Source organism: Pyrus communis, chromosome 3 (assembly GCF_041283825.1).
Source record: "Pyrus communis isolate YQ-2024b chromosome 3, ASM4128382v1, whole genome shotgun sequence".
Lineage (NCBI taxonomy): Eukaryota > Viridiplantae > Streptophyta > Magnoliopsida > Rosales > Rosaceae > Pyrus > Pyrus communis.
The window spans coordinates 30,425,792-30,440,523 of record NC_142567.1 but is presented as its reverse complement, the minus strand read 5'-3'; the positions used below and the strand labels follow the sequence as shown (position 1 = coordinate 30,440,523).

Below are 14,732 nucleotides of genomic sequence, written 5' to 3'. Positions count from 1 at the left end.
TTGCTGATTCTTCCAGGGAGTACCTCACTCGTTTAAAACAGGGCCTAAACTTTGAAAACTTCACACATATGCAAGTCTAAAAACGTTCAAAGTTACACTGTTAGAGGACCCTTTTTAGCCAGTTCGTCTTGAACGGTTAGCAACTTGGGCTCAAGCTGTAATAAGAACGGTAACGGTTGGCGGGCTAGGGGCATGGGCACGTGCGCCTTGACCCGAAAGTCCAATGCACCATCCGGCCTCCAAAAAGTTTATACAACCAGCAAGGTTATGAGTTATAACATTAAAAGTTGGGCTCTACGCCATTCAAGGGAATAGTAAAAAATGCAATCCAAAAATCATCAAATGGTGGCTCTGAAGTCCGATCCCGAGTACAACTACTTCCATCCTGAACCAACATACTAAGCCAAGTACGTTCTACAACACCATATGTTAGCAGGTTCGAATGGGGCATCATCCAGACTAGGTAATCCCCAAGAGGAATTTTATTCCAATGGAGCTCTGATACGTGAAAATGCTTTGGTCAAGCCAACCAAGGTAGTCTGATCGGAAACGCTAAGGTCCGACAAATATGATTTAAAAAGTGTTTCCGGCCCACCTGCGGGCGACTAGGTCTCCAAAGAACTTTTGTTTAAGATTCAATAGAGTTGAACACACAATTTGGGCTAGGAAGATTTCCCCTTAGGTATCACGTTGCAATCACGAAAGTCCATGACTTGAGAACTAAGGCAAGGAGTAAAGCAATCAACACATGTTTACAAAATATTTTTGGAACCTTGATTTTTCAAGGCTGGAGTAAGGTTGATCTAAATACAGTTACCTTAAATGTCTAGTCATCGACTCACTAGTTCCGAGTTGAGCTGTATCAGACGGAGTAGAGGTGCTACCATCAGATCCTATAAGTCTTCGAGTTCCTACAACCTAGGGATTGGCGTGTGCTGTAAGTAATCATAATTCCTAAGAAGGTGCAATATCTACTTCTAGATATCCTCTAGGATTCTCCCAACTTAGAATGAGAATTATATCCTAAAAATGTCTCTCTACCCATGGTATAAATACACCGATTTAGGGTTCATCTATGGTAACACAATTTAAACACTTGAATCCTCTTACTAGTTGCTTGAGTCTAAAATCATTCACTAACTTGACTGTTAGAGAGTCTTTGGCCGACACACACACCCCCTTCCCCGCAGTCTTAGGCTTGTTTGTTGTTTTGCAGGTTGCTCAAGTTTACTCGAATTTGCACTCAACCACCGCCCATATAGGTGCGCGAATTTGGTTCCAACATTAACTTATAATTTGGCCTTCAAAGTTGTGCATTAGCTCTAGTGAATAACTATCGAATAACTAGGTCTTTTTGAAATTCGTGTGTTGGCACTAGTGACGGACTATTGAATACCGGCTGGGCTATTGAAAAATCGTGTGTTAGCTCTAGTATAATAACTTGACCAATTCTCGATGTTTGAACTGGTTTACCGAGTGACTCTGTGTGAAGTCACTTGTGAAGAGGCTTGTTGGAGAATAAGATCTCACATCGATTACATGACAATATAATATACAATTAATATATGGGAGTTTCCACCTTTAAATTACCGAGGCTTTTTGTGATAAAACCAACAACTAGTAATAAGTTGTTCAGTTGGGATGATATCGGTGATGTTGGTGGTGGATCATGTTGTGCCTATATGTTTATCAAGAAATGTTACTCTTACCACATTTGTACCACCTCAATAGAGATGTGACCTACATATGTTGGTGTGTCTACCTCTATTAAAAAGGTTGTACAAATACAGTATGAAAAATGTGATAACTATATTACTCTCTATATATATGGAAAATGGTAGAGAGACCTATCATATTTTGTAAACCACATGATGTAACGATAAGTAAGACTTCATGATTTAAAGAATTTAAAAAAGAAGACCAACGGTCAACCACATTATGTAATTTACAAAATGTGATTTATAAAGATAATCTTTCTAAAATTACCCTACATATACATAGAAGAAAAATAATAAAATGGGAAAATAAACCAAATAAATATGTGTAAAAAAGAGATGATAAAATATTCCAAATTAAATATAGGGTTAATATCAGTTGACAACCTTGAAGTTTCTTGGTTTTCAACATTTAGTACATCAAGTTTTTTTCATCGCAGAGTGGTACTTGAAGTTATAATTTTGGGACACTTTCATACATCCATTAAGATTACTGTTAAATTAGTCGTTAACCAATGACATGGCACCCACGTAAAGAATGAATGGACATCATGTGTCAATATGGGCCTACGTTATAAAAAAAAAATTAAAAATTCACAAAACTCTTTTGCTCACTTGCCAAAATTTTTGTTTCTCTTCCCTTTTTTCCCCTCTCCCCTCTCAATTTCCTGTATTTCATGTTTTTGGCATTTCCTTCCCAAGAATTGAGAAGCTCGTCATAGAAGGAAGCGAACTTCCAACACTTGGACCTACCCCAACAGAGCCATCTCAACTACCCTCCTCTTTTTTGCAAGAACCAAGAAGTTGAAATCGAAGTCTAATTGGTTGGTCGAATGGGACGGAAAGAAATCGAAGTCAAAGTCAAATGGGTCGGAAAGATTTTGGGGATTAGGGTTTGCTAAGTTCGGAATAGTAGGAAGAGAGAATGGAGGGGAGGTGAAGAAAGTGCAGGAGAGGGAAGAGGTGAGTTGGGTATGGAGGGATCAAGGAAAAGATGGGTCGGGAGATTCTAAGATCGGGAGCGGAGAGAAGCATATGAAGAGGCGGTGGTTGCGACGTTGACGCCGGAAAATGACGACGGAGAAAGGTGGTCAGAGATATGGGAGGGGCAGGTGGTGGAACCAAGTGTGAAGATTGTGAAGCGCATTTTGGAGTAGGCCTTCCAACTTTTTCCAGCTATATATACAATCCTTTTTTTTTTTTTTTTTTTTTCAATTTTTCTTTTGGGAAATTTTATTTAAACCCATGTAACCTCTTTCTACACCCAACTTAAATTGTAAATATTAATTGTCTATTTTAACCTATTGCATAATTACTATTAAGTACAAAATGAAATTAATAATAAAACTTAAATTTCTCAATAAACCCAGACACTATAATTAAACCCTAACATCACCCTTTGTATCCTACGTCCATTCCGGCTAAAACCTTAATAGTTATGATAGAGAAAAACAAGCTTTTTTATTGATGGATAGTGATTTTGAAGTTTTGAATCCTCCAACTAAGGTATGACTCAATTTATGGATATTTTGTTTGTTTGCTTTTTCTTTGGATTAAATTTCATACTTATTATATTATATTGTATCGTATTTGTTTTTCTCTGTCGTCTGTTTGCCCCCAAAACACCACTGCAAGAACTTTTGATTAGTACTGCAAAGACATATAACTTGATTCTTGGTGCAAATAACGATTGTCTAACCTCATAAACCTTGACCACTCACTAGCGAGTGTCATGTCTCTATCCAAATCCAAAGCATCAAGGTCAAATGTTTCTGACAAAGTGATGGACTGAACTAGACTGAACTAGAGCTTGCATTGCATTCTTTGGCAAATTAAAATCTATGGAAGGATCCCTGAGAGGATAAAGATCTTTACATCCTTGAAACATAAACCAGAAAAACAAATTTAATCCAATCACTTGGAACTTATATGTTAAACTTTACCTTCACAGCACCAGTCCCGAACTCTGGATCAACGAGAATTTCATCACATACTATAGGAATTCTTCTTCCATTGAAAGGATGGATGGCATGTTTTTCATGAAGGTGTCTATACCTCTCGTCATTTGGATGTACAGCAATGGCAGTATCACCGAGCATAGTTTCCACTCTAGTGGTGCCCACCACAATCTCACCAAAATCTTCCTCCAGAGTGTAAGCAAATGAAGTTAACACGCCAAATTCAACAGGGTTCTCATATCCAGGAAACCTGAGTAATGTCGTATCTCGAATATCAATATAATCCATTTATACAAACCCAAAAAAAAAATCCATAAATATATGCTGCAAAATAAGGAAGAATATGCAGGTAAAAGAAGAAGGCTGACCTCAATGTCAGATATTGCTGTAAGCAACCCACAATCCCAATTGACTATGCGATTAGCAGCCAAAGTGAAGAAAAATTCAAAGACAAGAAGGTAATTTATAAACTTATAGATGTGGATGATTGTATAAGGTAATGGGTGTACACGGTTGTCAAGTTTCAATCCTTATCCCGAAAAAAAAACATTCAGTTAGAAATGCTATTTTATAAAGGGAATGAGTGTAAAGATAACTTTACATTTTGAATTGGGTTTGAAAGGGTAGTGTAGGTAATAAATTTGGATATAAAGAGATATTAATTCTTTAATTAAAAAAAAAGGGTGAAGAGAGTAAATTAAATGTTGAAAAAGGTTAGATGAGTTCAAATAAAATTTTTCTTTTCTTTTTTAATTACTCCTCTAAATTTAGTTTGCTAACAATTTTGGGGAAAAAAATCTTTTGTACCTCTGCTTCCCAATTCCTGTATGCACCGAAGAAAAAAAAAAAAAAAAAAAAAAAAAAAATCGAAAGGTGGGAGTGGAGTTGGAAGACTGAGGCGGGACGAGAATGCGACAAATTTTGGGATTTCAGAGGGAAATGCACAAAACACGAAAGAGTTTTGTGAAATCTTCAATTTTTTTATTTTTTATTTTCTAATATTCATGTGGACTGATATTGACATGTGACGTTTAATCATCCTCCATATGGCATCAGATCACCAATTAACGATTGATTTAATAATAAACTTAACAAATGTATGAAAGTGTTCCAAAATTATGACTTTAAATATCACTTTGAGATGAAAAAAACTTGATACACTAAATGTTGAAAACCAAAAAACTTCATGGCAGTAAATTGAGATTAACCCTTAAATAAAAGTACAAAAATGTAACGGGATTTCTTTTCATTTTTTTCTCTTTAGGAAAATGTAATGCCATACATTCCAACCCTTCTTATTCTTTACCATTCCCTAACTTTGTTTGCTTAAATAGCTGCGAAGAAATACATAAATTGTAATGATCTCTCCTGTCTCACACTCACTCACACGCGCACACTATTCGAATCCTCCGCTGTCCTCTCCATCCATGTCGGTATCTCTGTCATATATAGCTAGTGTGAAGCGGCATGGCATGGCGGTGAAATATCTTACGTGCTGTAAGGCGGGGGCTTAGGCATGCCCTTGACGAGGCCACAGACAAGGGCGCTGTCTGGCATGTTGTACTCGTTCCTGAGGGAGCGTTTAATATTTTCAACTCCCACGTAGAGCTGTTGTCCTAGGTAGCGCCTCTCCGGCTGCTCTGACCTAAGATTCCACATTCCAGCGTTGTCGAATGTTAATAGGATGGCAGCCCAAGATTTGGGGAACACTTGGATGGTGTGCCTGCTCATGGCGTCGAGAAGGTTGTAGTTCTTCCTCTTTTCTGGGGTCCACTTCCCGGGCTCCACGCTGACGATCAGTCACACAGATAGAGAAGAAATCATTAACAATATGATACAAATTTTGACGAAACTATACAAGTATATATTCTTAGTTAAAAGTGAAGTAGCTATATATATGTGTGTGCGTGCGTGCACGTGTGAGAAAGAGAGAAAGAGAAAGAAAGAAAATGCAGGCATGCATAGCTGCACTTACGCGACGGCGAAAAAGGCGTATCCGTTCAAATGCCAAGTCTGGAGGCTCTTCTCCGGGTTCTCAAAGATGATCTCCACAAAGTCTTTAATGGTTATATTGAGAACATTGGGTTCCATGGTGATCTTTTCTGCAGGTGATTGGGGATCAACCTTCATGGTGTCGAACTTGAAGACCTTCTCACGGATTCCATAGTAGTCGGCCAACTTGAGTGGGGTTTCGGGGTCCACGTGGGAGATTCCGTTGATAGCATAGCGAAGCTTGCCGTCGGCCTTGCTGGCAGAGTTGATGAGCTTGATGGTGCGGGTGATGTTAATCTTTCCATAGTGGTAGGATCCCTGAGGGTTAGGCCTAGCTGCGCTGGCAGTGAGGTTCCAGCGAAAAGAACGGAACTGGTTGAGAGACCAGGCCCATCCCACAGGAGCCTTGGGAACTTCAGGGGAGACAGGTCCCTTACCATTTTCGTATCTGATGATGCCTTTACCGGTGAGCACGCTCTTGGTGAATCGGGTGGAAGCCACCATGTAGTAGTCCTTGGGTTCCTTGTCGGCAGTGACAAGCATAGAGAAACATTGGCCAATATGCACATCAAGCGAATCATAGGTGTTTTGGACGGTGTGGGAGCCCTCCATCTCGACAAGCTTCATTTGGTGGCCTTGGATCCTAAAGTTGAGGGAGTTCTTGAGCCCCACGTTGCAGATCCTGTACTTGTACGTCTTGCCAGCCTTCATGGTGAAGAGGGGCTCGTCCTTGCCATCTCCTTTTGCTGATTTGCCGTTGATAAGGACGCCGTCAGGCCTGGCCATGCTACGGCCGCTGTCCAAGAATTTCCTAAGTTGGCTGTGGCTTTTGGTGTACCAGTCACCGATTATGACAGTGTAGTCATCCTCGGGAGCAGCGTAAGGAACGGGAATTAAATTACGGCTGTTGATGCGGAGGCCTCCAAAGGCACCGGCTGCCCTATGCATGGCCGTTGCAGGGTAGTACATGAAACTCCCAATCTGATCCTTGACTTGGAATTTGTAGGTGTAGTTTGTACCGGGGGGGATGGGGCACATGGTTCCAAGAACTCCATCTTGCCATGGATTCTTCCTCTGCTGGACACCCACCCTGCATGCATGCAATCAAATATATATAATTGGGATCGATGGATGTGATGGTTATTAATTAATTAGGAAATTAGATTTTAATCGCAAAATAAGATGGAGCTTAGAAAAATTGTCTTATACACTTATGTTCTTACATATTTTCTTATGTGCCACTAATTCACTACAATATATTTAGGTACGAACATTTCAGCATACTAAACTATAAAATATATTATGATAAGTTAAATAAAATTAATGAATTAAAATGTGTATAATAATAAATTAAAATTTTAATGTAATGACATTAAATAAGATATCTATTAAATATTAAAACAAAAATATAATATGAATTTGAATTAAGTACACATTAAGAAAATAAATATCCAATCTAACACTAAATTTTTATTAATTTTAATTTTCTTGAAGGATTAAAGTTTAAAAATCCCTTAATTAATTTCTTGTTAATTAATAACTAAAGGTGTAGGGCTGGATTGCATTGCAAATTTGCAAATCTATAATTGCTTGCGTAGTAGTAACTAGTAAGTTAACGTACGTACCATGTGATGAGGAATGGCTCGTCAAGGTTATTGAAGACGTTGACGATAACGTTGTTGTTGGTGGTGGAGTTGATGTTGGGTCCAGGAAATTGGCCATTTATAAGAATGACTTGCTGGGGTACTCCTAGGGGTGAGAGGGTTCCGTAGGTCACATTCCATGTGAAGAAAATGGTAGGATCTCCACAATAGACTACCGAAATTGTCCCCAGTGAGAGGCATAACAGCAGCATAAGCATCATCCCAGACATCTTTTTTTATAATTCACATGCACACGCACAAATCGATGCCTCTTTCTCTGTCTCCCTCTATTTCTATATATTTTGTATCGGTGGGAAATTGGAAGACGATGACTGTCTTCTTTTGCTATTGTTGTCCCAAGTAGCTCCGCCTCCTCTTATATACTCGCAAATGACATTTTTCCAACCATTCAAAGTCCCCGTTATTGTCTCCTACCTTACCTTTCTCTCTTGCTCCTTGCAATGCGCCCTTCCTCACATTTGTCTCCACATCCCTTCGCTTCCCTTCCGACCCTTTCTCCCCAAAACCATAAAAAATTAATTAATTTTTCAAAAGGAAATATGAAAACTAAGTTGATAGTATTTGGAGGAAAACAAATATGTATTTTATTTCAACGATTATTTATAATTTTAATTTGAGTTTGTGACCATCTTTCCATATAGGATACGTATCCTTTGATTCGATTTTGTCTGCTTGACTTTTATTTTAAGTTTGTCACCTAGTAGAAAGTCATCTAAGGGCTAATGTCTTGACACCCAATATTATTTAAAAAAAAAAAAAAACTCTTAACACAATTTAGGTTTTCTTTACCGCTAATTTCTGTCTTATTTTTTTATTTGTTAAAAAAATATGAAAATCTAAATGTTCTTCAAAATGAATAACTTTTATGACAATGAACATGATAAACAATTTAAATTAAGGAAAACTAAAATAGCTCGAAATATTTGAGTTTTAATGATAAGGACAAAATAAGGAATAAAATGAATAGTATCAGAATTCACTTTTTAGTGTAAAAAATGTTGTTTTTTTTTTAAAGTGAACAGTACTTGAAACTTTTCGTTAAAGCTCCCTTTAAATTATGATATTTGTATGGTAAAATGGTGTCGTGTGAGCAAGAAATGTGGATTCCTCTCATGGGTAAGGAGGAAAGTATTATACTTATTTTCTTCGTTTTTCTTGAATCTTAATTACAATATAGAACATCATTACAGTGATGCTCTATATAGAAATAGCCTATATTTGGTCATAAAAGGTTTGAGTCCCAGTTTGGGCCAATTACATATGAATAAACTGCAAATTATATAGATTATAATTTTTATTGGTCTCATCTTAAGAAATTTGTCTCTACATAGTAATAATTAGGGGTGGGCAAACGGGTCCTGGACCCGCGGGTCGGGGCGGATACGGGACAAGTCCAAAGATTTGAAACACAAAAAAGGGCGGGGTGGGACGGGTCTACAAAACTAGTGGGGCAGGACGGGTCAAAAAATAAGAAGGAACGGGCCCCCGGCCCGGCCCGTTTGTAGCATGCAATAATGGATTGGAATTGGATTAAAGCGATGTTATGGACCACTAGCCCTTGACTTACAAGGTCACCCACCATATTGCACCAGATTTGGGAGGCCCTCAAGAAGGTCTCTGTAACCAATACGTGTCAGAGCATGCGTCGAGTTCTCGACAACAGTCACCCAGACCTCAAAGACTTTCACCTCTCCAGCTTTTTTATCCCCTTCTCTGATCTCAAAAACTTAATTATATGGTTTAATTAAATCCAACTGTCCAGCTTTTTTATCCTCTCATCTGATCTCAAAGACTTTCATCAATCTCCCATTTTCCATTCATTCACACTTGAGCATGCGTCGAGTTCTCGACAACAGACACCCAGACCATCACCGCCTCACGACCACCACGATTGCACCGCCCTCGAGCTCTTGCTGAAGTAGCTAGACCGTCAGATCTTGGTCGTTGACCACCCAATATGGTCCGACTCCGCCGATTTCGCGGCATTCTTGACTCGATCTACTACATCATTGCCACGATCTAGGACTAGGATAGACTCTCATGGCTACCGACTAGTCCGTCAGCGTTGCACATGTGGGATAAACTCCCTAACTCGTCTTCTCTTCTCTCATTAACTCGTCTTTTTTGGGTTTTTATGGTTATGATTTTGTGTTGGTTGGGTTTTTTTTTTTTATGGTTCTGATTTGTCGCCTTTTTCTCTCTCCCAGATGACTAAGGAAAATGGCTTGAACGGTCTGAGCTGCATTTGGGTTGTCGCAAAGGAAACGGGTTCAACGACTAAGGAAGACGACTTGAACGATGTCGTCCCCTTCTGTGTTGATGAAAAAAAAATGTAAGAGGAACTGTGGACCTGCCCCGAACCAGCCCGTTTCAAACAGGCCGGGTTAAGTCCCGTTACATTTTAAAACGGGTAGGTTCGGTTCCTTCAAATTTAAGCCCAGCCTGGCCCGTGCCCAACCCTAGTAATAATTGTCAACATGACCCATTTATATATCATCCTAACCACTACATACACTAGTAGGAAAAACTATTTGCGCAACAGACGTTTGCACGATAAAGAAAATTTCGTCGCTCAAGGGTGCTTTGTGCAACGAAAAAAATATTTTCGTCGCACAAGGTTGTTGCATTTTGAGCGACAGAGAACTTTGTCGCATAATAAAATTTGCACAACGAAAAAAAGATGCTCGTCAGGCAAAGTCAATAAGAAAACCAAGGATATATTTTTTTTGGTGCGAAAATGAATTAGCGACGAAGATTTTCCCGTGGCTACCTCAAGCGACAGAGGCGTCGTCACGCAAAGTGCATTTAGTTTTTGGGTCAGAGCATTCAGCGCATGGTAATCAGCAGAACACTTGCGCGACAAAGGCTTCGTCGCGCAAAGTCCAGTCAGTTTTTGAGTTAGAGCATTCAGTGCATGTAAATCAAAGGAATCAATATTGTATTTAGTGCAGCGATTTACGCGACAAAGGCTTCGTCGCGCAAAGTGCTTAACCTTCCTATAAATATGCGCTTCTGCTATCCTCATTCTTCACAATTCTCTTCATGGATGATAAAAACAAAGAGGAGAGCATGCCCTCCGGGCTTTATGATATAAGGCAATATGTGGAGTTTGCGTATGCGATTGATCCAGCAATGCGGAGTCATTGTCCTACTACTGAGTGGCGTTCTTGGAAATATGTGCCCGAGAATGTGAAGAAGGCGGTGATGGATCAATTATTAGTAAGTGTGACAAATGTTGAAAATATATAGTTTGTTAAATTTTTTGTTATATGTTGGGATTAATTATCTACATATATGTGTAACAATGTAACTATACTCTTAATGATACCAACGAGGAGTTGATGAAGTTGATGGAATAGGCGTTGAAGGGGGGTTACAAGCAATGACGTTATGCCGTGGAGTAGAATGGAGAACCATCGAAATAGTAGTTTTAAATTTATGTTTATAAGGACAATATTTAAGTTTAAGGTTTATTTATTTATTTTTTTTTTATGGGTTATGTATTTGGACTTAATTAGGCTTTAATTCATGTTTTGTTGTTTAAATAATTGCATGGAATATTAATTCAATTTACTTAAGTTTTTAATTATTTTAAGAATAAATATTATAACTGACTATTTATCCATAATTATGAAGTTTACGTAAATATAGATACTAAAGTATCTATATTTACGTAAACTTTATAATTACAATCCCTCACGTTTGTCGCGCAACATTTTTAGCGATGACAGCTTTATCGCACAAGGGGCGCAAAAAAGCGGATAACCTTACCGCCATATTTCAAATATATACTTTTTGTGCGACAAAATGTTTGTTGCGCAAGGTGATAAACCTTGTGCGACAAAGCCTTCGTCGCTCAATGGTCGTTCAGTTTCTTGGTCAGAGTATTCAGTGCATGTAAATCAGAGGAATCAAAATCGTATTTACTGTAGATATTTATGCGACAAAGGTTTCGTCACGCAAAGTGCCTAACCTTCCTATAAATATGCGCTTCTGCTCTCCTTCTTCTTCAGAATGCATTTTCGAAAAGCTTTACGATTTTGCAAATTATAATCAATTTGTTGTTTGATTGTTAGTGCGATGGCCAACAGCGGTGCCCTCTTCACTTAACGGCCAATTTAACTGATTCATTAGCAGAGGTTTAACATTGTATCAAATTTGTTGATGCACAAAATCGGCGAGGACTTTGGTACAACAGAAAGTGTGAGGTTTATGACCTTCGCTAGGTTGCTCTGGTCATTAGTGTGGATAAGTATGTAAATGAATAGAGACAGGGAAGCAAACAACATAAGATGTATGTGGTTCACCCAGATTGGCTACGTCCACGGAGTAGAAGAGTTCTCATTAGTTGTGAAGGGTTTACACAAATACATAGGTTCAAGCTCTCTTTTAGTGAGTTCTAGTGAATAGTTTAGTACAAATGACATTAGGGATTATTGTGGGAGAATGATCCCCTTTTATAGAAGAGAGTTTCTAGCTTTGTTCTGACATTGACACGTGTCATGTTGTGATTGGCCTCTGATATCGACACGTGTCATGCTGTGATTGGCTTCTGATACCGACATGTGTCGTGTTGTGATTGGCTTCCTGGTTGGAGGAAAAGTCTTGTGGGTCCTTGACGGTATGCTATTGACCGGTACTTAGTAGTTTCAGGATTGGTCAAGTATGGTACAAACAATGTTTCCCTAAGTTCCCGAGTGAGGGAAGCTTCTCAGTTGGGGACTTGCAAGATCCAAGCCATTGAGTAATCACGAAACTTCCAAGTACCGAAGTGTGGTGTCACCTTCACTTGCCTTCTCTGTCCTGTAAATAGATGTGGCATATTCTCTTGGGAGTACTTTTTCTTCATCCATGAGTGGTATCTTTGGTTGGCGTTGACGCACAAAGTAATGTATCATTTTCAATTGAAGCTTACTTGTAGTTTCAGGTTTGGTCAAGTGCGATACAAACCATATAGTAGGAGTCTCCCAAGTCTCTAAGTGAGGAGATCTGCCGAAGGAGGTGATAGACAAGGTAAGCAATCAAGGTTCCAAGCAATCAGTCTCAGATCGGTAGGTTGATCTTGGGTTCCGGCTGATTATACTCATTCTCCCTGTCTCTCATTCAGCAATAAGAATAAAGAGAAGAAACAGGGAGAAGAAATGATATAAGGTACTCTTGTTTTTGGAGAAAACGGACGAATCGGCACGTGCTTTGTTGTACTTGACTTTCCACAGGTGTATTCTTGAACTGGGCTGGAGGGTTTTCTGGTTTCCTCCAAAGGAACGAGCCGACTCCAGAATTTGAGGGTCAAAACAAGTTCGTCAAACCTGGACTATGTTCAATCCTAATGATATGAGATACTTTTGCTGTTTGACAAAGTAGTAGATGTGGTATGGCGAAGCTTTGTTCTTCGACGACGGTGATAGCAAAAGGCTGTTGAGGCTTATCGATCTCTTCAATTAGAGCAATGATGCCAAGCTTGGATTAGACTTAGACTCTTTCGTTTGAATTGTGCAGTTCCACAAGAAGGGCGTTGTGCTGTAATGATCTGTTCTTGCTAGCCGTTGAACCTTCTACTTCAATCTTTTGTATAGCAGAAATGGTGCACAACCCTTGCATTTAAATGGTCCTTCAGAGCACGACTTCTCAGTGACTTATCCATGCTTGGCAGCTTCAGTGTAAAGAGCCACTATCATACCAACTGTTCTGAGGTATTTGCCGAAGGAATTCATAACCTTGACAACAGTTCAGGATGAGTACTCGAGAGCAATGCTAGGTAAGCGACCCGGCAAAGGTTCCGGGCAATTAGTTCTAGATCGGAAGTTTGATTTCAGGTTTCGACTGATTGCATTCTTTCTCCTTGTCCTGCAGGTAAGAGCAAGGGCAAAGGAAAAGACAGGGAAAAAACATGATATGGGATACTCTTGCTTTCAACCCTGATGATATGAGATATTCTTGCTCTGATGTGGCTGGTTGGCCTGGGTATTATCAAAGGAGAAGAAAACGGAGTACTTCGATAGGCTAGATTGGGAGTGTCATTTCGGATGTGAGGAAGGGTTGAGCATATTTTTTATTTTTATTTGGCAGGTCTGCCTGGCTGTGGAGGATGGAGGTCGACATATATAGTAATTGTCCCAACAGCGAGTGGCAATGCTGTTCCTTTACCCTTCTCGGTCAAAGCAATGTAGTGGTCGCTGCAAGGTTCACGTGTTTTAACTTTGTCAGAGCACTTTGAAAAAGTGGTATGTGGTATCCAGAAAGCTGATGTTGCGTGTGAGGATTGTGGACAAATTTTATCCAACGAAATTCGACTTCTCGAAGTTCAGGAAGCGGTGCCTCTTCGATTTCTAAGCAGGCAATCTTGTTGAGGATATGGTTTTCGAGATTCGGAGAGCGGTGCCTCTTCGATTTCTGGGCAAGCAATTTTTTTGGGAGTGTTTTCTCAGATGTGAAGAAAGGCTGGGCATTTTTGCAAGTCTGCTTTGCCACGAAGCATAGAGGTTGACACACATAAGGATTTTCCAATAATCAAGCAGTGGTGCTGTTCCTTTATCCTTGTGGGTAAATAGGGTAACTGGGCCTTCAACATTTACCTGTCTTAACTTTGTCAGAGTTCTTTGGCAAAGTTGTCCTTGGTATCCGAGGAACTGATGTCGCTTGTGAAGATTGCTAATAAATTTTAACCTAGGAAATCCACTTCTCGAAATTTGAAGAGTGGTGCCTCTTCGATTTTTGAACAAGCAGCCCTATTGAAGATATGGCTCTTTCTTTTATAAGAGCACCAATTAAGTTCAAGGAGTCCATTCTGAAAGTTATTGCTTGTAGGAATTTTTTCCTTATCTTAGTACTTATGAGACTTATTGTACTTCATTTTTTTTCTTCATCTTTTCTGAGAATGTCTGGCCCTTCCGACCGTCGTTTGGACTTGAATGCTGTAGAAGAGGTAGCCATGTCTCCTCAAGATAACATATGGCGCCTATCCTTCTTATCTCATACTGGTCCCCTTACTATTGGGGGCTCTATGATGAAGAATGATATGACCGCTACGGTGATGGCCAAGAATCTTCTTACTCCCAAATACAACATACTACTTTCCAAACGGTTCGATGAGTTGGCTGTTAAGGATTCTCTGGCTTTCAGTTTTCAATGTGCAGGTTTTATGTCTAATATGGCCCAATGCCTATTTGCTCGAACCCGCCAAGTTGAATCGTTGGCGGCTAAAGTGATTAGTCTCAAACAGGAGATCAGATGGCTTAAGCACGAGAATAGACAGTTGCACATGCTCGCACATAGCTATGCTACAACCATGAAGAGAAAGCTTGACCAGTTACAGGAATTCGAGGGTCAGATGTTAAATGATCATCAGAGGATTCTAAGTTTGTTCGAAAGGCATTTGTTGCCTTCGTCCTCTGGGGCTGTAC

General features: G+C 39.5%; 1 protein-coding gene across 1 annotated transcript; it reads right to left on the bottom strand.

The window, feature by feature from the left end:
- Nucleotides 1-4,840: 4,840 nt before the first annotated feature.
- LOC137715944 (L-ascorbate oxidase homolog) lies at nt 4,841-7,668 on the bottom strand. The gene is made up of 3 exons (XM_068455310.2): nt 7,291-7,668; nt 5,649-6,755; nt 4,841-5,462 (listed from the first exon to the last, which is right to left on the bottom strand). Exons 1-3 carry the CDS (start codon nt 7,536-7,538, stop codon nt 5,162-5,164), a joined length of 1,656 nt encoding a protein of 551 aa, XP_068311411.1. The 5' UTR covers nt 7,539-7,668; the 3' UTR covers nt 4,841-5,161.
- Between the last annotated feature and the right edge of the window lie 7,064 nt (nt 7,669-14,732).